Consider the following 22629-nt stretch of genomic DNA (forward strand, 5'->3'; position numbering starts at 1 on the left):
GATTCTATGAAAAGATGATCTAAGTTGAAAGCTACTGAAGGCTTATGTGACAGGGAAGTCTTTCTGACTTGTTAGAAATGGTAACCAGAAAGATTTAATCTAAATAAATGTAATCAGTCTCAAAATGTTCAAAAGTAACATTTTATTCCCTTGTGCAAGTAATTACTTTAATTGACCTCTTAGTTTTGTACATCTTGGCTGTAGTGATAGTGTCGGTCCTATGCTATAGAAACCAGGCTCCTGTATTTCTAAAAGGTGCAGAGAGTTGATTTCTGGTGACAATAGTTAAAGGTTTTATAATTGGAAAAAAAAATTGTGGCAAGACGTTCCAGAGACCCAAGTCTTAAATGTTTTTAAAAGGGAACACAAATGAGATAAGCCATAATGATGGTCTAACACAGGCTGTTTCCCCCCCACCTCACCTTAGGGTTCTCTTATTCCCTTAAATCCCCCAAATCTGTGGTCACTTCCCTATTTGAGTGTTGACAGGGCTATTTTGGCAACATCAGGACCATGACACAGATAAGCATGTTTGCTGATAGTGTATATGGTGTTTATTCAATGCAGAAAGGTAAATAACCTGCCATGACCAAACCTGGATGAAGCCATTGAACTGGCTTCCTTTAACATGGCATCAACTTGTGCCAGAAGAAGAAAGTTTCTTTGTGACATTGCAGAGTGCTAAAATGCTTCAAAGTTGTGACAGGGCCATTGCTGGCCTTTCCTGAACTGACAGTAGGTCTTTCTGCTTTTCAATAAACATTTTTTTCTTCCAATAGCTTTATCGAAGTAACCCAAAGTAGAAAACAAAGCAAATACCAGCTGTGAGTCTTAAACAAGCCAACTTACCAAGGTGCAAATGGCTAGAGAAGCTTTCTCTCCATTTACACCTGATGAGGAACCATGTTCCTCTTCCAAAAGGTGGCATTTGCTGTGTCTTTGTTACCTTCCTCCAAATGAAATCACAATACAGTCAGCCAGTGTCTGAATCCTATGGATCAATTTTTCTTAACTTGCCAGTGTTGTTCTATTCTGTTTTTCAAACAGGAAAGTTAGCTCAAGTGGCAAACATTTGACCGATATGAGAAATATCACACACCAAACCTAAGGCTTTGTGACCTAAGTGAGAAGTTGGGTGGAGGATTTTTTTCAGCTGAAAAGAAGAACAAGAGAAGCAGAAACTTTGTTTTGCTGAGACTAAATAGGAGATGACACACAATTGCAGAAGAAGAAATTCTGTTTCTGATGGTACCTTAAGGCAACAAAGGAAGTGTAATGGCTACAACAACCCCATTTAATGAGCAGGTATGCAATATTAATTGCACTAAGTGTAACACATTGAACAAAATGTCTATTCATATTTTCATGATATCTGAAACTAAGAACATCTACATTTCAAAACATCTGTAGAGTAGTTAAGATGCATCTGTACTGCAACCAAAACATGTATACATTGAGTATATTTGTTCAGATGGTTATATGCAACTATTCTGTCTCCTGTGTTCTTATTAATTTCTACCACAGATGAAGCAATCTGACCTATAAGAGGCAGGGAGGGGAAAGCTGACAAATACTTTAGAATCTAAATAACAGCTTTTTTCCCACTGCCTGACGGGCTGATCCAGTTGTACTCAGCCTGTACCAAGACAAAGCTGTTTTCTCGTATCTTTCTGAAATGCATCATCTCCCCACTCTCTTGGAGTGCAATGACATTGCTGTCTGGTTCACTAAATGAGACTTCAGTTCGCTTGTGACAATACTGGGAATGGAGGCAGCGTAAAGTGATAGCCACTACCATACCAAGGACAGCTGAACATCCAAGGAGAACACCAAGCTGAGCTGCAACAAGCTGTGACTTTTTGTCTGGTCCTCCTCCTCCTCTTCCTCTTCCTTCTCCTGAAACAGCGGCTTCAGGAGTTTTTGTTACCTTCAGGAGCCTGTTCCCAGAAATACCCTTTTTGCCCCTTTTCTCCTGCCCAGATGTTGTAACTTCTGCCTGAGGTAGGAATTTTGCTGATGCTTTCAGAGTCGTTGGCTGCTTCTCTGCCACCTGCATCAAAGCAGCTGACAAGGTTTGGTAGACATCTGCATCCTCTTCACTAGATAAATCCTTTGGTATTTTCTCCATGTCTGACAGCAATGCAGAATCCCAAAGCTGGATCAACACTGAAGCTGTAATGGGTGGAGTAGACTTGCTTATACTTTCCTTAGATCTTCCAGGAGGCACCTTCTAAACAAAAAGAAAAATGCATATTGAGAACAGAAGCCATATCTTGCATGAGATTTACAGGTGTCTTTTAGTTGGACATCACTAGGCCAAAGCTATTCTCAGTAGTGGGTATGGAACACTTCATCATCCATGGAAGATAATCACTAGCCAGCTGGAATTTATTATTTCCATGAAGCAATTATTTTTCATCACAACTGCATACCACTCCTTGAGAGCTACTAAAAGTGAACTCACAGAACAATACTGAATGCTATGGAGGAAAAAGCATAGGAGAACTAATTTTCTTGTGACACCAGCCAAGTAACCAGAGATCAGCACCTGGAATTGTCATTAACTCACAGGGATAATGGAAAGGTAATGCTACATCCCCATATCTGTTGCCTTCCTAGCCAAGTATTACAGTCCACGGGAAGGGATGTCACAGAAGAATTCAGTTTATCTTGACTTCTTCAAATTCATGCAATAAAAACCTACACACACATCTTATACCATCACACCCAAAATGTAAACACCACGTCCACAATTACTTCACAATCTCTCCCCCCCCCCCCCCATTTGTTGTTGTTATGTGCCTTCAAGTAGTTTCTGACTTACATGTCCCTATGACTTGTTCAGAAGGGGGTTGCTTTTGTCTGCCTCTGAGACTGAGAGAGTGTGACTTGCCCAAGGTCACTCAGTAGGTTTCCATGGCTGAGCCAAGATTCAAATCCTGGTCTCTAGAGGCATCGTGCAATGCTCAAATCACTACACTATGCTGGATCTTCGCATGCTTTTTATCATCTATCTTTGGCCTAATGAGAAAGCCAGTAAAGTTTTGAAAGCTAGCCTGATGTATTTTGTACATTTTGGTTGGCCCAGTAAAGGTACAGAAAGGATTTGTTGTTTCTTGTTATATAGTCAACATAGCTACCCTGACACAAGACTCTCTAGTTTAGTTCTGTGAAGAGCCTTCCCTACCATTATGAGTTATGAGAAAGAAAATTAAAGATCCAATGTAGTGTACTGGTTAACTGGTGAGGCTGGATGAACCCAGTTGTAGTCCTCACTCAGCCAAGAAATTCACCAGGTAAGTACTGGCCAGCCAATGAGTTTCTTTGTTGAGTCAGCCATTCCAGATTCATACCTAGAAAGGATTTTCATATTATTTCTAATTGGCTTTGTCTTTCAAACTCCCACTGTCATTCAAAATTCAGCAGTAACATATCATAAAATGGAAGGGCATGCTACTGTGGACAGCATGCTGTGATTTATCACTTATGTTGACTCTAGGTTGACGTTGAGAATATAAAATAACACTAGTATGCGAGAGGGAAACTAATTCATATAATTGGCAGCATCCAATAAATGTCTTTAGCCCTCATACAGTCATCCTCCACACAGCAATTGCAATAGTCCTATAGTATCTGGAAAAGAATACTATTTCACCAGGTTATAGATCCATTTGCATTAAGATATGCAATGTTGAAGTTATAAATATGCAACATCTAAATTCTAGGCATGTAATAACTACAGTACATTGTTGCTGTTAGCTGCCATTGCATCAACCTCAACTCATGGCAACCCTGTGGATGAGACATCTCCAAGAGCCCCTGTCCTCCTCTTCTCTGCTCTGGGCTTGTAGGCTCAGGCTCATGTCCTCTCTCATTCAGTCCATCCTCCTAGCATGCAGTCTTCCTCTCTTTCTGCTGCCTTCCACCTTTTATTGTCTTTTCTAATGAGTCATTTTTCCTCATGATGTGGTCAAAATACAACCTTGATTTAATCATCTTTGCTTCCAGAGAGAGTTTAGGCTTGATCTGTTCTTCAACCCATTTGTTTGACTTCTTGGCTGTCCATGATATTTTCAGTGCTCTTCTCCAGCACATCTCAAATGAATTGATTTTTTTTTGTTCAGCTTTTTTTTTTTTTTTGGTACTGTCTGTCTCTTGCATCTGTACATGATGATGGGGAATGCAATGGCTTGGATGATTGTCACTTTAGTGTTCAGTTATGTCTTTACATTTTATTAACTTGTCCAGTTCTTTCATAAGTGATCCTTCCAGTGCTAGTTTTCTTCTGATTTCTTGGCTGTAGTCTCTTTCTGATCAATATTTGAACCAAAGTATGGGAATTCTTTGACTATTTAAATTTTTCCACCATCAATGATGAGTTCATGGAAACCCACCGAGTAACTTTGGGTGAGTCACTGTCTCTCATTCCAAGAAAACTCTGTGATAGGTTCGCCTTAGGGTATATAAAAATGTATATAAAAATGAAACAGTTCTAGATTTTAACAATAAAATAAATTAAAATAAATTAAACAGAATAAAACATATTAAAGTAACAATTAGGATGTTAAAAACCCATAAAATGTTAAAAGAGATGAAACCGGCCTCGATTACGAAACAGAGCCCCCCCTCCAGTCCATCTGCCTTGGTCCAGGCCTCAGAGGGAGAGAAGAATGCTGGACCTGATCCCCTCTCCTCCTCACCATTCCCTTCTCCTTTTGTGTCATGTCTTTTTAGATTGTAAGCCTGAGGGCAGGGAACCGTCTATTATCTCCTCTGTTGTAAGCCGCCCGGATTCCCAGTGATTGGGCGGCATATAAATAAATCCTATTATTATTACTACTACTACTACTACTACTGTATATCTGAAAAATAAATTAGATCCCATGTTTTGACTTGGCATTCGAAAGAAACCAATGGTTTCAGCACCAATTGGACTGCCAAAGGTTTATAATGGGCTCTGGTCCTACTATTAGGTAGATGGGACAAGTGCTCCAGGTAGCAATGCTCAAAGGCAGCAGTAATCCCAGTAATCTGCACTCAGATATGTCATCACTAGTACCTGTAATGAAGTATGGTACAGTCTGCATGTATATATGGAAAATATATCTTGGGATAGCACTGTTATAAAAATACTAAACAACATTCTCTTTTCTATAAAATACCTCTGGAAAATTAAATGCCAACAAATTTTTAAGTCTCTTCATAATAAAGTACCACAAACTCTATGCAAAGATTCACTTTAGTTTTAACTAGAATTTCAGAGCATCTACTGCCCTCTAACTGCAGTAAGTGAGAACAGTATTCATGCCTCAAGATACTGAAAAAGGCACATATAAAATGACTGGCCTCAAAATCACTACTTGAAAATCAAGTGTGGATTAGCTTGCCTTCTACCTATCCAACTGACCATCAAGAATGCTACAGTTCTGTGCCTATATAGCTTTGCTCAGAGCTCGTGAAGTTTTCTTGAGATCACTTCAGTGTTTTAGCTTTACTCTGTATTATGAGTGGGACTCATTTTGCCTTCCAGGTGGTGCAGAACAGCAAATCCCAGCCACTCTTTTTGAACACAGCCAGTAGTGAGAAATGCTAGGAGTTGTAGTCCAGCATTATCTTCAAAGCTGCATGATTTACACCACTGCATGGCATTCAGAAGTTTTAGAAGGAGAAAGTCAACATATATTCTTCTTTCTGATCTGTCACTTGGATCATGACTATGTTTGAAAGCCACTATAATGGGGAGAGAATTCTTTGCTTCAGAGTCTAACTAATTTTAAAGCTAGCCAGGTTGTAGCTAATTAAACACAGCAATTTTTTGCATGCCATGCTTTCCAAGAGATATTAAATTACCTTGGGTGCAGTCTACATGTGTCAAAATATATCCAACAGGTTCCCAAAATGATATAACAAAACAAACTAAAATAATATGCTTGGTTGGCCTGAGGGGGGTCAAATTTTCAAGTAGCAAAGAATTGTGTTTTCATCAAGTAGAAGCATGAATTCTCTTTAACGCAAAAGATTTCTATCCTGGGGCCAACAGCCATAACATTCATTTAAACCAAGGCTGGGAAAAGTATAGCCCACTCTCTTGGGAACTTCAAGAGCAGCAATGCACCTTTTAAATAGATTGCAGCCCCCTCCTACAGTTAACATAAAAAATAATTGATTTTTCAAAAACTGTAGTGGACTACCATCCATATCAAAGGTTGTCTTCTTTATAAATTTTGGGCAGTCCTTGTGGCCCGCACGGTTGCCCATTCCTGCTTTAACCAAGTGTTCCACATAAAAAGCTGTATATTCTCTACATAGACCATCCAGCATGTATGAAATTTGAGGCCAAGTCTGTGTATGTCTCCCAATCGGCAAGAGAAGAAAATGAAGTTCTATATTGTTTTAAAGCCCACACCATTGCATTGTTATAGTTCAAATACAAATTAAAGATGAACTCAATTAGTTCAGTGACGTTTGTATTGCAGTGGTTACTTGTGATTCTTTCATTACTCTCTTACAGAGCTAGTCATTACCAGTCATTACTCTCATAATAAGCAGTAAAACAGCTTATAGGTCACTGGAATTTGATCTTGATAAGAGGTTGTATTTATAGCTATATGATGTTATATGTGCAGTTTACCTATGGCCCTTTCACACTATACAATTATAGCACTATGGTACCACTTTAATTGCCTTGGTTCCATCCTAAGGAATCCTAGGATTTGCAGTTTTGGGCAGGTTTAGAATTCTCATCCAAGGAGCTCTAGTGCCTTGTTGTTGTTGTTGTTCACTGCCTTCATGCTAACTCTGACCATGGTGACCCAATGAATAAGAGACCTCCAAGTAACCCTATCCTCAACTGCCCTGCTCATCCCTCATAAATTCATGGCTATGGCTTCTCTGATTCAGTCTATCAATCTGGTATGCAGGCTTTCTCTTTTCCTATTGATCTCAACTTTGCCAAGCATTATTATCTTCTGTAGTGAGCCCTTTCTTCTCACAATATGATCAAAGTACAACAACTGCAGTTTAGTCATATTTGCTTCTAGGCCTGATTTGCTCTAGGGCCCATTTATTGGTTTGTTTGTTTGTTTTTCAGCAGTCCACAGTAAGCTCAGAACTCTTCTCTAGCTCCACATCCCAAATGTGTTAATGTTTCACCAAACAACAAACCCTGGCAGTTAAAGTGGAATCATAGTGCTATAATTATATAGTGTGAAACAACAAACAAACCCAGGCAGTTAAAGTAGAATCATGGTGCTATAATTATACAGTATAGTGTGAAATGAGCCTATGTATTGGGTCACTGTAGCTATTCTTATTGCACTTTAAAATGTGCCAAATGTGATGATGCTAAAGCATGGTATCACTTCAAATACCATAAATATTTTTCATCTTTATCATATTAGGCATCTAGCATGATCTAAAATGCATGATGGCATTCCAGAGAAGTTACTTTTATGTTGTAAAACAAAACAAACATGCTCCTCTATTGCTTACCTCCATGCCTTCCTTACATGTCAAGCACAGTAGTGACATGGAAACAGCTGAAATATTTTCTGTCCTAAAATGTTGAGAAAAATATAAGTTAACTCTCTGCCATAAAAATACATTCATTTTGAATTCAGCATAGCCATTCCTAGCTGCCACTGGAAATTTCTACAAGGTTTACTCAAGTTCCATCACAAGTGAATGTAGGAGGAAAGTTCCCACTGCAAGACAGTCCAAAATGTGCATTTGTACACTTGTTCGCTGTATTATGACAATTGTAAATACTGTATGCTACTCTTTCAGCCTTTTCTAGTAATTGTGAGCTATGTGTAGGGCCAAATTTACCATTAGGAAGAGTGAGGCAGCTGAATCCAGGAGAAAATTTTGAGTGTCATAAAAAGAAAACACATTTGTTACTTAATCTTTGTTTAGAGTTTTTAATACATTTTAAAATTTAATGCATAATTGTTTAAACTTTGAAAATTGTTTGTTTTTAAATTGTTATATTTATACCTTTTAATGCTTTTGTATTGTTTTAAATTGTTTTGCTTTAAATTTGCTGTGCATGACCTTGAGTCCCTATATTGGGAGAAAGGCAGGATATAAGTTAATAAAATAATTAAAAAATAATCTGTGGATAAACTATTTTATTGTTAGGGAAAAGAGAGATGTACTTGTGGGATTTTCTGTCTCATGTGCCAGAGTAATTTGACTGGATTTGGGTATAATGCATCTTCAACTGAATATGTGGCAGCCTTATTTGCTACTCTGCTTCAGGCAGCAAAACGGCTAAGGCCAGTCCTAAGTATGCTAATACAGATTTTTAAAAAAACATTAAAATCTGATTTTAAAATCAGAATAATGTGAAAATACCTTAAGTATTAGAAGGCAATGCCCTTTTAATGCCTCATTGTTATATTTTGAGATGGACAAATATCCTTCTTTTCTTTTGATAAGATATCTTGGCTACGCTTGTTCTAAATTTGAGGTTATGAGTGATGTACAATTTCCTTAATTATCAGGAGTTATCTGAGAATTTCAAACCACTTTGAGGACAGATGCAGACTTTTTGCAGTAATCAAGATGTCTCTTAGTACTAACCTTCAGTTCTTTCAGTCACAATTTTGACACCTTCATGAATCAGTGAGTGAACGAGGCCTTCACAGCTCACCCACACATCTTTATAAATATAATGTATTCACAACATTTTAAAAAGGAGATTTTTATCATTCCCAAAGAACACTGCTACTCAGCAAGTAGCTTTTCAGAACACCTAAGCAAAACATGATTTTATGTCAAATGCAGGGATCTTAATGAGACTATTAGTTATCTGAAGAGTACTTTCACAAGCCACAGGTACTTCTTGTTTTGGGTCTAATTATACACAATGCTAATTATGTAATTAGCAATCCCATTCTTGCTTTTAAAAATTTGACTACCAGGTATAGGAGATGTTGGAAGGGGTGTTTGGTCTTTTTTCTCCAGCCCCAATCTCAAATTTAAAAAGACATTGCCACCTTCAGCATCAGATGTAATTGCCACCTCATGGTAGCCATTTTAAATTAACTGGATGTAATGAGTTCTGAAGGCACCAGCTATTGACAGGAATGTCTCAGAATCATATGAAGATAAAGCACATGGCTGACTTGTTCAGGGATCTGCTATTTTGCTGTCAAACAGAAGCCATTTCAGGTAACTTTGAGGTGGCATCGATTTTGTTTTTAGCATAGAAACTGGAGTAATGGAGTTCTTAAGATTGTTTTATTGCAGCACCCAGCATTATTCATCACTTGCTAGGGTTGCTGGGACTTGTGGTTCAAGAACTGGAGGGCCACATAATTTCCACCCCTACTTTTGCCAATAGCCCTATGCTTGGACAGTATCCTAGATATTTGAAAGTGCTGTGCTACAACTAATCTGATATTAAAACTGACAACACATCCCTATACATCTACTCAAATCCCAACTGAGTTCCATGGGTATACATGTATAGTATGATACACATGAAATATTTATACACTTAAAACACAAACAGGTATAAGAGAGAAACCTCAGGATATAGCACATGGACTCCCATAGGACCCTGTCATGTTTGGCAAATCCAATATTCCTAAATCTTTGTGAAAGTACGGTATGTACAACATGACATTCCATGCCAACTCAGTACCCATTATGTGAGCTGTGGCTGGAGGAATAATCTTGTGCAATGAAACTAAGATCCTGGAACTGAAGTGATGACTCCAGCATGAGATCACCATCTGTGCCACTTCCATTAGCCTGTCTTTCTCCACTGTGACTGATAGCTTCTGAAGTGGCTGGGTCTGCAAGGAACTCAGATAGAAACTTTTCATTGTCAGAGGGCTCAGAGACTTGTCGTCTGTTGTAAGCTGAATCCAAAATCAATGTTGCTGCAATCCAAATGGGGCTGCTAGGTGTAAATGTTGACAACTGAGTGTCAAGTATAACACTTTCTAGAAGAGAAAAAACAAATGTTAAAAGCCTAACACTGGGGTATATTTAAAAACACAAAACATGTATATTTTACATAAAACTTGTACTGTATTGTGCAAATCATTATTGTATGTATTAGGAGTATATATAAATGGGCTTACTGGATCAGACAAAAAAAAAAAATAAAGTCCTAAGTCAGCCAAATGTCTCTACAGAAGCTCACAACCAGAGGAAGACCATAATAATATTCAAATCATGCCATCGCTCTAAGGAATTTGATTCCACATTTCATTGGACCAAGTTACATTTTAGGAGTATGGCATCAAGTCTTATACCATCAGCAGACTTGTCCATCTGGATCAGTACTGTCTAACATCAGCCTTCCTCAACCTGGAATCTTTCAGATTTGTTGGACTACAACGACTCAACATCTTCATGTTGACTAGGGCTAATGTGTTAGTCCAAACAAATCTAGAGGACAGCTAATCTCCCTGATGGGCAGTAACTCTGCAGAACTTCAGTCAGAAGTCCTTCCCAGGTCTACCAGGAAATGTTGAAATCCTTCAGCCTTCTACAAAAACAAACAAACCATACTCTCTCATTGACATGGGACCACTCCATACTGTAACCTTTAAAGGTAAACAGATTGGTTGCCAATGAAACAGTCAAGACCTGGTTCAGATATTTATTTAAAGTAGGGGCAGGCAGCTTCTAGTATCAGGAAATAGACTAGCATGTCTTGACTCCATCCTATTTACCTCTGTCATATGACCAAATTTATGGTAGCCATAGCAGCAACCAAACACTCTCCCCTCCAATTTGTTAAATTACATTTCCAGGGGAAAACTAGGAGTACAATTCATTTATAAAATATAGCATATACTTCTCTCACATCTTGTTCTAAAGAGGAATTTGTGTAGTTTTGCTCACAACACTAGCTAGGATTCAGTCTCAATGTTTTGGTCCCCATCTAGCCTATTACTGGGTCCAGCAACTAGTTTAGAACTTGTGTTGCTGCACCTGATTCACCAGTATCTTCTCTGCACCTGTAGCAGAGAAGTAAGAGCTGGGTACCATAAGAACATCAGATCAGAACTAATTCAGTACTACAAGAAAGAAAGCATTTCTATTTCCCCGCTTCTGCCCAAACAGCTGGAAGAAGACTCATATAAATTTCATCTATAAGGACATCTGACAAGTCCAGAAGTTGTTTCAAGCATATGTGTCTCAAGAGTAGGTGATCTAAGGCAAAGCTGCAAGCTACCCAAAATTAATGAGTAAAAACAAAGGGCATGATCTAGTAATGTTACAATCTTTCACTCTAAAATAGAGTGTGAATGGAATCCTAAGGCAGCAGTATCAAGTATATTTATTAGGGACTAATGTGGAAGTCTTGCAGCTAATTTAAGTCAGAGCTTGGGAAAATTACTTTTTGGATTACATCTTCCAGAATCCCGCTGCCAGCATGGTCACTTGTTTTTGGATGGTTATCTAACTCTCTTCTATCAGAGTTCAGGCATGGATTTAGGATTTGGCCCTGCTGGATTACCATTTTCAAGAGAAAGACTGGCCATGCTGGCTGTGAGACTCTGAAAAGTGTAGTCCATCAAAGCAAGTTTTCCAGGTTCTATTATATACACATCTGATGGGGACAAATAGGTTTAGGAAGGAGCCCTACCTTTGACTGTAGTAAATGGTGCTTTTAGATCACTAGGCTCTTGAGGAGACACAGACTTTATAGCAGTAGAGGTTGTCCTATTTCCAGTAGTAGTTTTGTTTTGTGTTTGTTGTGATACAGTGGAAGATTCAATCCGTGCCCAGTAAACAAAGTACGACTGGACGACTGATAAACTATTTTTTAAAATAATAAAAAAGGATATGCAGCAAGGGTTTAGTCATTCTGTACCATTAATAAATCATCAGAACATTTGGTTAAATCAAAGGGAATTTTTAAAAATCTACAAACAGAATTAGTGCAAAGGACATTAAAGGATTAGCCCATAACATTTTTTTTAAATTTTGAAATTGCAACCAATAAACAGCAGAAGCCTTAGCAAAAGGACTGTAAGTAAAGTCACAGTTGGAGCTAAACAAAACACAATTTGGAGTGTGCTCTTTTAATTTAATCAGCTTTTTAAAAATTAATTTTTTACATTTGACAAAAACAGTTGTATTTAAAAAGCTCTGGGTAGGACTATAAGCCATAGTTAAAAACAAAAAGCAAACAGAATCTGTATCTAATTTGTGATTGAGAACAAGTATACATGCTTTCACTTAATGTAATTTGTCTGACCAGCTTTAAGTACAACTACGGTATTTAAGGCTTCTTTTTTTTAAAAAAATTAACCATTATGTTAGATCCCAGGTTTTTATCCCATCATCCATGGGCCCTTTGGGAATCCATGGACAAATTTCTGAGAGTCTGAGAGTAGAGTACAAAACTTTAATTTTTCCCATTTTTTTCATGTTACATTTTTTTCAGTCACACTGAATTTTAAAGTGAAATTGTAGTCTTTTCAAGTATTCATTGACATTCTTTTGTTCAAGTCTAGGCTCTATGAAGGAAATACACTTCTGATGCAATAAAACAAATTCTATAAGAAAGTTTGCATGTATATTTCCCTGGGTACTTTTCTGTGCAAAGTGATTCATAGATTTCATCATGTTCTCAAAGCTATCAGCAACATATGCCCAAAGATAAGAACAACTGTGTTAGACAGTGCTTTCTCCAAACAACATGCATTTATTCTGTTCTTTTCAGTAGTTGCTGGCTTACGGCAACCCTAAGCCAATCCTATCATAGGGTTTTCTTTGCAAGATTTGTCCAGAGGGGGTTTGCCTTTGCCTTCTTCTGAGGCTCAGAGGATGTGACTTGCCTAAGGCTGGTGGATTTCCATGACTGAGCAGGGAAGAACCCTTGTCTACCAGAGTCCTAGTCCAATATTCAAACCACTACTCCACACCGGCTCTTAAAAGGCAATCACTTCCAAGCGTGTGTTCTCATCCTAGGCAACTCTCCAAGAAATACAGAACACAGAACAATTGCTGTTGTTATGTGCCTTCAGGTCAACTCTGACTTATGGCAAACTTTTTCTTGGCAAGATTTATTCAGAGGACATTTGCCATTCCCTTTCTCTGAGGCTGAGGGAGAGGTTTCCATGGCTGAGTGAGAACTCGAATCCTATTCCACACTGGCTCTAATGAGATTTTAAAAATCTAATTATATACAATATGTAAGTAACACTAACCAAATTCTTGTTCCTGGCCACTTAAGACACCGAATGTCCATAGTAGTATCTTACATGTGTATACTTTAGAGTTCGGCCAAGATTATAAAATATTCCATATACCAGGGGTGACTATTTAGTACAAGGAGTACCAATTCAGGAAGGAGATGAATACACATGGAAATAACCTCTCTCACTGGCCACAGCACCATCAATTGAAACATTCTCTCAGCGATAGATATAAATCGATAATGCTGCTTTGTAGAACAGTAGCTTGTTATAATTCTGCCTCCTGAGATAACAATAGGCATTTCCCGACTCTGGCATGGCTTCTGTGTTTTTAACTACTGCATGAAGAGTTACATTGAAACAATAAAGCTACTCATGTCATTTGATTAACATGCTAGGAAACAAAGAAAAAACTGAACTAAAACTTCAGGGGGAGGTTTCATGACAGCCTGTTAGTTTCTTTCAAAACTCGAGCTTACTCAGTGCTTTCTGGTGGCTTCTATGTCAATGAAGCAGTGAATCCATGCCAGGTTTTAGTTGACATCTAAAGGCGCTATTCAGGGTGATGAACTCCATTCCTCCAAATAGATTTGGGCACTCCTTCAAGCATATTCAAAATCTGGAGTGAATTCAACGCCCCACTGACAAGAGATCCACAGGCCACGACTTGGCTTACAATATAGGCTGAATGCAAAAGTATCATAGGCTGCTTGCTAAACTATGTAGCACAATCCTATATAAAAATCAGTCTTAGTATCCCATGGGCTTAATGGTTTAGGATGTGTTTTTAAGACTAAAGCTTACCATGTTTACACAGTCAAAACAGAATTCTGTCACAGATTTTGAGGTACCACTTTATCAAGTACTTTTACCAAAAACAGTGTTGGACCAATGCCACAATCCAAGTTTCGTCTCAGTTTGTTTTCCCCAAATGCTTACTTAATTTACAGGTTTGAAATAAATCATTACAATAACAGTTTCATACTCTGCCTGAGTGAACCAAAAACCCACCCAAACAAAACTTTAGTCTGCACGAGTTTGATTTCAGTTCTGAAAGAAAATAAAATAAAAATAAAATAAAATAATTAAATGTCAGGCTTTGGGCATTTGAAATGGGACACTGTGGGAGTGCTGTTTAGCCACGGTAAAATAGCTCCTGGAAACAAATTTCCATCACCTTACTTGACTGATTTATTTATTATTTAAAGTTCATTCAACTGCTAGCACATGGGATTTTAATCACTTATACAAACTTTCCCACTATTGTGTAATCCCCATCATTTTCTTTTTTCTTTGAAGAATTGTGTTCCTGCAGGAAATTTTAAAAACAAAACAAATTAAATTGTTTTGCATAGGGAAATCAATCAGGTGTAATAATAATGAGGAATTATTATTATTATTATTTCGAACAAATAAGTATGTTAGTCTATTTCTTTATAAAAAAGAAAGGAAAAGATAAACATATTCTGGTGACTCTTTTAAGCCTGGAGTGTGGCTGTAGTCCATGAAAGGGTACGCTGAAATAAATTTGTGTCAAAGGTGCTGTAAGACTACATTTCATAATCAGTTTCTTTTCAGTGACTTGTCCGAATGGGTGACAGTGCTGAGATCTTCAAAACAAGTCAGCAGCTTGGAGCCGGGAGGAATGTACATCATCGTCACCATCAACAACAACAACAGCTACTACTATGTGACAGCACATGCATATAATCAGCTATCCAGAACTGATACTGGAAGATAAGCAAATCTCAAGAGCTATTGGAACAATAGAACAATAATTGGACAGAACTTTAAGAAGCATCTCACCCATAATTTGCAATGACACAGGCCCACAGCTTGCTAATTAGGAATTAATTTCAGACATGTGAAAGTTTCCTAGACTGCATCTGCACTGCAGAAATGATCCCATTTGACACCACTGTAAATGCCATGGTTCAATGCTATGGAATTCTGGGAACTGTGAGACATTTAGCCTTCTCTGTCAGAGATCTTTAGCGCTACAATTACAGTTCCTAGAATTTCATAGCATGGAGCCATAGCAGTTAATGTGGTGTCAAACTGGATTGTTGGAGGTTTTTTTGCAGTGAGGATGCAGCCCTAATGGATCACTATGTTGAAGCCTGTGTCCAATCTGTATAAAGAAAAATTTTCCAAATTATGTTTTCTGTGTTAAGAATTCAAAGAAACTCACAACCTGTTTCAGACTGAATACTACAAAGAAAAAGTTAATTAATTTCCATGGGTTGCCCCTCTGAAAGACTTCTTTCAAAGGAAATTTGATTACTTGATTAGTAATCAAAAACATCTTACAAGAATCTGATATCTCCAATAGGCTGATCGGGTGCTTTCCACACAAACGATAAATTTCTTTTCAGTGACTTGTCCGAATGAGTGACAGTGTCGCCATCTTCAAAGCAAGTCAGCAACTTGGAGCCAGGAGGAATGTACACAAAAGTGCCAGCAATTTGATCATTCAGTACTCTGCGAGCCTGAAGCATAAAGCCCATAAAATCACGCGTGCTCCTAACTGTGACTGGAGACAAAGAGGAAATCACAAAAGAAATTTTAGCATTTGCATTTGGGAACTAAGCATGTACATTCTGCCATGGGATACGGTTTTCATATATTTATATACTGGGGTAGGAACTGTGTGGCCCTCCAGGTATTGTTGAACTGCAGTTCCCATCATGCCTTACCATTGGCTGTACTCACAAAGAAAGCTGGTAGTTGTAATTCAATAACACCTGGAGGGCCACAGAATTCCCTCCTGTTAAATACATGCAATTGCCATTGGTCAACATTTTATGCGGAACCTGAGTTAAGATGACGGGAAAGGGAATCATCAAAAGATTCTTAAGCCCTTGGATTCTGGACCTGTTTTGAGCTATCCTCCTCCTAATTTTTAGCCAATATTTTCTTTCTCTTTTACTTGTCCACCATTTCCAGTAGTTAGCCATTGTTTTAACTGTATTTGCCTTTAACTTATATTGTCAGCTGCCTTGGATCCCATACTGGGAGAAAGGTGGGATATAAGTTAAAGCCAATCAATCAGTCTTCAATATATATGCATCAACACCATCTATAATGTTCTTAATGGAGAGTCCTAGTCCCATTTTACCTCTTACAAGATACTCATTTTGGTTATTCTATGGGGTTAGATATTGTTAATACAAAACACCTTTGCTATTTGTAGAATTTTAACTCAAGAGAAAGGAATCCCTACAGATGATATGAGGCCAATAATACCAATCCACAACTAGTACAATAGGTCAAAAGCCCAAAACAAAAACTGAAAATATATATGCAAGTCCACGATCTCATCCACAGACTGTGCATCATGCTAGAAATCTTGTATTTATGTAGCATGTTATCAAATAATTCAGCATTTATGAAACAGGCAACTTTTCCTACAGTTTTAGAAGAGAGAGTGGAGAAAATGGTTGAGTATCCCTTATCTGGAATCCCAAAATCTGAAATATTCCAAAATCCATAATTATCCATATTGGTGCTTTGTGATGGTTCAGTGTACACAAACTTTGCTTGATGGACAAAATTATTTAAAATATTGTTTATAAAATTTACCTTCAGGCTATGTGTATAAGGTATATATGAAACATATATGAACTTCGTGTATAGGCTTGGGTCCCATCTCCAAAGTATCTCATTATGTACATGCAAACATTTCAAAATTTAAGAAATAATAATAATAAAAAATATCCAAAATTGTACTGGTCCCAAACATTTCAGATAAGGGATACTCAACCTATAGTCATTTTTTCTCATTACTTCTATTGATTTTAGTCAAACTAGGATGAGCCAGAGATTACTGTGATGTCATGGACTTTTTATGGAGCATGTTGTATTATGCATTATCCATTATGTATGGTAATAAGGAAAGGACCTGGCAGAAGGAAAGTGAGAAAATGAATGTTGGCAGTGAGAGGTGACTGGTGATGTCTGTGAGGATTTGAATATGGTTAGGAAATGACAGCTAGTATAGTTAAACAGAGAGCTGTGGTGTGGTGAATGGGTAAGAATTAGGGTTGAGAATGTCAGTTAGTCAGGATAAAGAATTAATGAGTGGGGCTTAAGGCTATGAATTAGCTAGGAGATGAGTGTGAGAGACACGTTTTAAATACACTGAATATTCTTTTTTATTATGTTCAACTTTTATAAATGCAACAGTGTGTGTGTGTGTGGGGGGGGAGCCCTAACTGTTAGCAAATGTAGTGACATTTGTGGAAGTCCTCATGTTTGGTGGCAGTGGATGTTCAGAAATTCACATCCGGTGGGAGAGTAGTGGGATAAAGGGGCAAACACCTCTCAATTACATACTGGGATCCAAAGACAGTAACAGCTGGGTAGGCTGGGTCAACCTTTTGAAATAACTAAATACGCTGGGGCTGCCTGCTCCATGCCCCATGGAGATAATTTATCTCTTTGTCTGAAAAGAAGTTTAAAGAATGCAGAGCTCTTGGTAACATTTAAAGATAATGGCAACGTTTTCCCTATAGTATGTCAAAAAGTACTTGAGAATGAGAGGTCGTCCCATTTACCATCTCCGTAATCCATACTATCATGCTATAAAGTAGGGTAAGACCGCTATCCTCACACTCAGAGCATAGAAAAGTTACAGCTCCCAGAATGCCCAGCCCCATGCTGAAGTAGTTCTTACAAATATGACTGTCAGAACAGTCAATGGCAGATAAACATTTGTTTCTGCAGAATAGCAGGAAACACCTCTACTATATTTTGCAACAGGATTAGTGCTTTTAAAAAAAATCCCACAAGCAACTCAGGGTGGCAAAGTACCAAGTTCAAGATCATGCCAGGCTAATCCTACACAGCGCTGGTGTTGGGGACTTGAAGAAGAGGTTGCTGCATAAATACTCTCACACAGGCACACACCATTTGCAGCTCCTATTCTTGTTTAAGAAAAAAATAATCTAACTAGATAATAAAAGGAGCATATGTAGGGCCCTCATCCACTCTTTTCACCACAAGCATAGTGAATGAGGTGGAAGTGAGACTTGCACTCACTGTGCCTGTCTCCAATGTCTCCATGCAAAGTGGACCTGTTTCCTACATCCATAGATCAGCACACCTGGAAATGACAAAGATGTTCTCCATATGTTCAGCAATGCTGCACAAATGGAGTCCCTGATTACATGGAAAGTATATGTGCCTAGGGCTCTTTATATTTGGGTTTCCTCTGTGAGATGTGGCCATCAGAAGGAGGCAGAGACATAATTCGGTTTCCCCCTGCATGTGTTCCCTACCAGCATGGAGAGGAAATGAGTCACTAGGCCTGCTGCTTTTGTTGAGCAGGAAACATGAAATTCAAGCCTCACTGGTTAGAAGAGAAAACAGTTGACTGTGCCACCTCATCAAAAACTGTGGGCCCTGGCTTCTAACTTTAAAGAAAGAAAACACTTGTATTAGTACCTTCCAGTCTTTGTTCATCCAGGGAACTAACCATTCAATAAAGCTAACAGTCACGCTTCTTATAAATTTGCTTATAAAGTCTCTAAAAATGGAAAATAAAATGCAGTCTTAAGTGTGTTACAGGAGGAACTAGCTAGCATATAGTATTGCTTTGTGTAAAATAAAGGTTTTTCGCACACAGCAGATGGACTGATGCCAATTACCTTTATGTAATCCTGTATGAAACTGGCCTAAATACCCTAAGGGCACCAGATCCTCTCTCATCTTGGAAGCTAAGCAGGGTCACCCCGATCAGAACTTGGATGGGAGACTGCCAATAAATACCAGGTGCTGTAGGCTATATTTCAGAGGAAGGAACTGACGAAACCACCTTTGAGAATTCCTTGCCTAAGAAAACCCTATAAAATTCATGGGCCATCATAAGTCGACAGGCGATTTCAAAGCACATAAACCCACAACCCTGTATGGAGCTGTATCTGAGAAATCTAGGGAAGATTAACTATCACATGAATTTTATAGAGGAAAATGTATTTTAAATTAGGGAAGGCAAAATGCAGGACACCCAGAGAATCTCCCAAGCTCCTCAAGACCCCATCCCCACTCCTCAAGGCTCACTTCTGCTTTTAAGAAATCCTAATACAGGTCTAGCATAGGCTTCTGGGATCCTGAAATAAACTTTATATGGACAGTCAATACCACTGGAGGCATCTGGGGGTAAAATTCACTATATTTAGGCCTCCCAATTTTCTTCCCAATGTATGTATTGGGGGACAGGACAAATTCCAGGTCTGAGGGAGGGCATAACTCTGGGGACTCAGAGATTGTCCACCCAATCATAAATAGCACATTTTTACAACCTGAAAACTCAGAATTTTAAGGCATCTTTCCTGTAAGAATTACCCCAACCAATTTCAATTAGCATTACAAATTTCCTCTTGCTGGTACAGCCTTTTACTTCTCTCTCTCTCTCTCTCTTTCTTTCTTTCTTTCTTTTTAGATTTCATTCTTCTGTAAATTCCATTAATTTTGTCCTCCAACATTTAGAAAGTAAGGAAACTTTGAGAAACAAAGGCTATTCTCCACAGCCAAAAGCATCTGAGAAATGTGTTCCTGATAAAGTAAGAGCATTAAAAAAAAACTGGAAAGAATTTGATGCACTGTAGTTTTTTGTGGGTTTTTTGGGCTATGTGGCCATGTTCTAGAAGAGTTTCTTCCTGATGTTTCACCAGCATCTGTGGCTGGCATCTTTAGAGAATGCTTGCCTGGAAAGGAGTTGGGTATATATATATTGTGTGACCTAGAAAGGCAGGAGTGATTTGCATGTGTCACAGGTCACCCAATATATATACACAACTCCTTTCCAGGCAAGCATTCTCTAAAGATGCCAGCCACAGATGCTGGCGAAACATCAGGAAGAAACTCTTCTAAAACATGGCCACATAGCTCAAAAAACCCACAAAAAACTATGGAAAGCCTTCGACTTCAAATTTGATGCACTGTATACAATAGCTTTAAGGTAGACAGGTCTTAAAGTACATATATACATCCTTCTGATTTTTTCCCCTAAAAATATAACAATTGGCTGTTATTTCTTACCTGGTACTTTATCACCTGGAAAAAAAGACATATTGGTATGGATGGTAATATAGTTATTTTTTGGATTCTGAAGGTGAGCTCTGATATGTTTGGGCCTCATGTCTGTACATGCTGAAAGACTGGCACCATGGGAAAATCCTGCAGTGTATGAAACCAAGCACAGGATCGTAAATGCCCACACAAGAAGAAGTGCCTGGACTTTCATCTCATCCTCTGTCTGTCGCAGGAGAAAAAAGACATTTAGACTGGAAGTACACTAATAATCTCTGTAAAAATATAACATCAGTGACATCAGTGACACTTTTGAATTCCAGATTTAGTTGAAGCCATGGTTTTCAAATAGCTTGGACTTCTAAAAAAGTAAGCTTAATCATGCATGGAGCTCTGCCTTGGTTTGTCCATAAAATAAAACATTTTGAGAACAATGCAGGCTTTGACTTATCCTGGATTTTTTTTAAACCAGCCAACCTGGCAGGGCTGTGACCTAAAATGCTGTGCCAATAGACTTCTGGCTCACAACAATCAGGCCGTTGCTGACATTACAGCTGTGCTGCAAAATGCAACCCAGCAGTGGGCAACATCAGTATTGTCTAGGGACCTTTTCCAGATAATGTTTAAAATACGGAGATGAACAGGGACAATTTTGGTTTTTTGTACATAGCTCAGAAAATGTTGCAATGGCTAACAGGTCCTTTGTAAGGAAAACATATTCCTTATTCCAGTATTCATGCTATTCCTCCTTGTCCCCCTTACAATTACAGTTTGCCATAGGAGGATAGCCATGACCATAGTCTTTTACAGCCACCACACCATCATATGTCTTTAAACCAGTGCTTCTCAAACTTCCTAATGCCGTGACCCTTTAATACAGTTCCTCATGTTGTGGTGACCCCCAACGATACCTCGGTTCCTAAGACCATCGGAAATATGTGTTTTCCGATGGTCTTAGGTGACCCCTGTGAAAAGGTCATTCGACCCCCAAAAGGGTCATGACCCACAGGTTGAGAACCGCTACTCTAGATAATCACAGCCATTTGCAGCATGAATTATACCATCTTACAGCTCCTTAAATTCATACACAAGAATGCTGCGGTGGACCCAATGAAGTCCTGCTGATACTGATGTTGTTAGTACTTGTAAAGCTGCTTGGTCAAATGCCACTAAACAGTGAGGTCTCCCTTCTCAGCTTTAAGCAGAAAGTAGATGGACAAGGGTTGATGTTTAATTCAAATGATTCCTGCAGATATTTACTATTAAAGAGAAAATTAAAGCAATATAAAAGCCCATTGTCCAAAGCCAAGGCCTTAAATTAGCAGAAATTGAAAACGTTATTTTTTTTAAATACATTCCTCAGAATCCTTTAGTCAACATGATCTTTGGTTATGCTGGCTGGGGATTCTGAGGGCTGTAGGGGTGAAACAGACCTGCATACAGACAATGCATGCCCCAAGACACCCAGAAGCCAGCTTCAAGTTGCCTGGCCACAGTGTGCGGTTGCCACAGCCCCAATCCAGCTTCAGGAGGGGCAGCCTGTTTTGCCCCATAGTCCAAAAAAGTAACTTTTCCAAGCTCTGGTTTGAACAATGGAGTCACCAGCACCTTCCATTATTATTCCTGCCAGCCATTTCCTCCAAGAAGTGAAATATGTACAAATACCAAAATTATTTATATATTATTATTAACCTTTATTTATAAAGCGCTGTAAATTTGAATATATGAAGTGTATTAGGTTACATTCTTCCACCTCATCTAGTTCTCAAATTAATTATTACCTTATACAGTCCCTTCCTGCTATCTGACACCTCAGTTTCATTATATTTCCAGGTACTCACCTTGGAACACATATTTCTTCAGATGCTCAGCAGCTTTCCCTTTCAGCTTTTCAAGAAAACATCCTTGAAAGAAAAAAAAGTCCTTTGCTTTTTCCACTAATGGGAAGCACAGCAGCTGTTACGTTAATACTTAAAACCTACAGGAACTCTGTCACTGCTCAAATCCAGTTTTAATCATGTTAAGATTTCTTCACACAAAAACTCATCCTTTCACACAACAGCAACAAGTTTGTACAATGAGATCAAAAAGTGGGCTACAATGTTACATACATTTACATGGGAGGAAATCCTCCTGGTGCTTCTTTAAGTGAACACAGAATTGGAGCCATAACATTGCAATAGAGGAATGCAAGGTTTCTGTCTGTAAAGCTCAGGTAGGTCTTTTTCCTGATTCCCATGACATCTAGAATTAAGACAGAATGGTTTTCTTTGCACACAGTTGGAGATTTCTGGATGAGTTCATGCCTCTGGTTTCTATGGGAATCATTAGAGAAAAAGAAATAATCCATGAGCAGAGAAGAAACTAGATAAAAGTCTATAAAAAAACATAAATATTTGACTTCAACATGACATCAATACAAGGGGCA

General features: G+C 38.4%; 1 protein-coding gene across 1 annotated transcript; it reads right to left on the reverse strand.

Annotated features, from left to right (window-relative positions):
• Positions 1 to 1460: 1460 nt before the first annotated feature.
• REELD1 (reeler domain containing 1) lies at positions 1461 to 22097 on the reverse strand. The gene is made up of 7 exons (XM_089527038.1): positions 22043 to 22097; positions 20211 to 20427; positions 15480 to 15702; positions 11612 to 11784; positions 9650 to 9953; positions 7492 to 7555; positions 1461 to 2230 (listed from the first exon to the last, which is right to left on the reverse strand). Exons 1-7 carry the CDS (start codon positions 22052 to 22054, stop codon positions 1583 to 1585), a joined length of 1641 nt encoding a protein of 546 aa, XP_089383164.1. The 5' UTR covers positions 22055 to 22097; the 3' UTR covers positions 1461 to 1582.
• Between the last annotated feature and the right edge of the window lie 532 nt (positions 22098 to 22629).

The sequence above is a fragment of the Sceloporus occidentalis genome, unplaced genomic scaffold (genome assembly GCF_023333645.1).
Source record: "Sceloporus occidentalis isolate IW3139 unplaced genomic scaffold, rSceOcc1.0.p SCAF_5, whole genome shotgun sequence".
Lineage (NCBI taxonomy): Eukaryota > Metazoa > Chordata > Lepidosauria > Squamata > Phrynosomatidae > Sceloporus > Sceloporus occidentalis.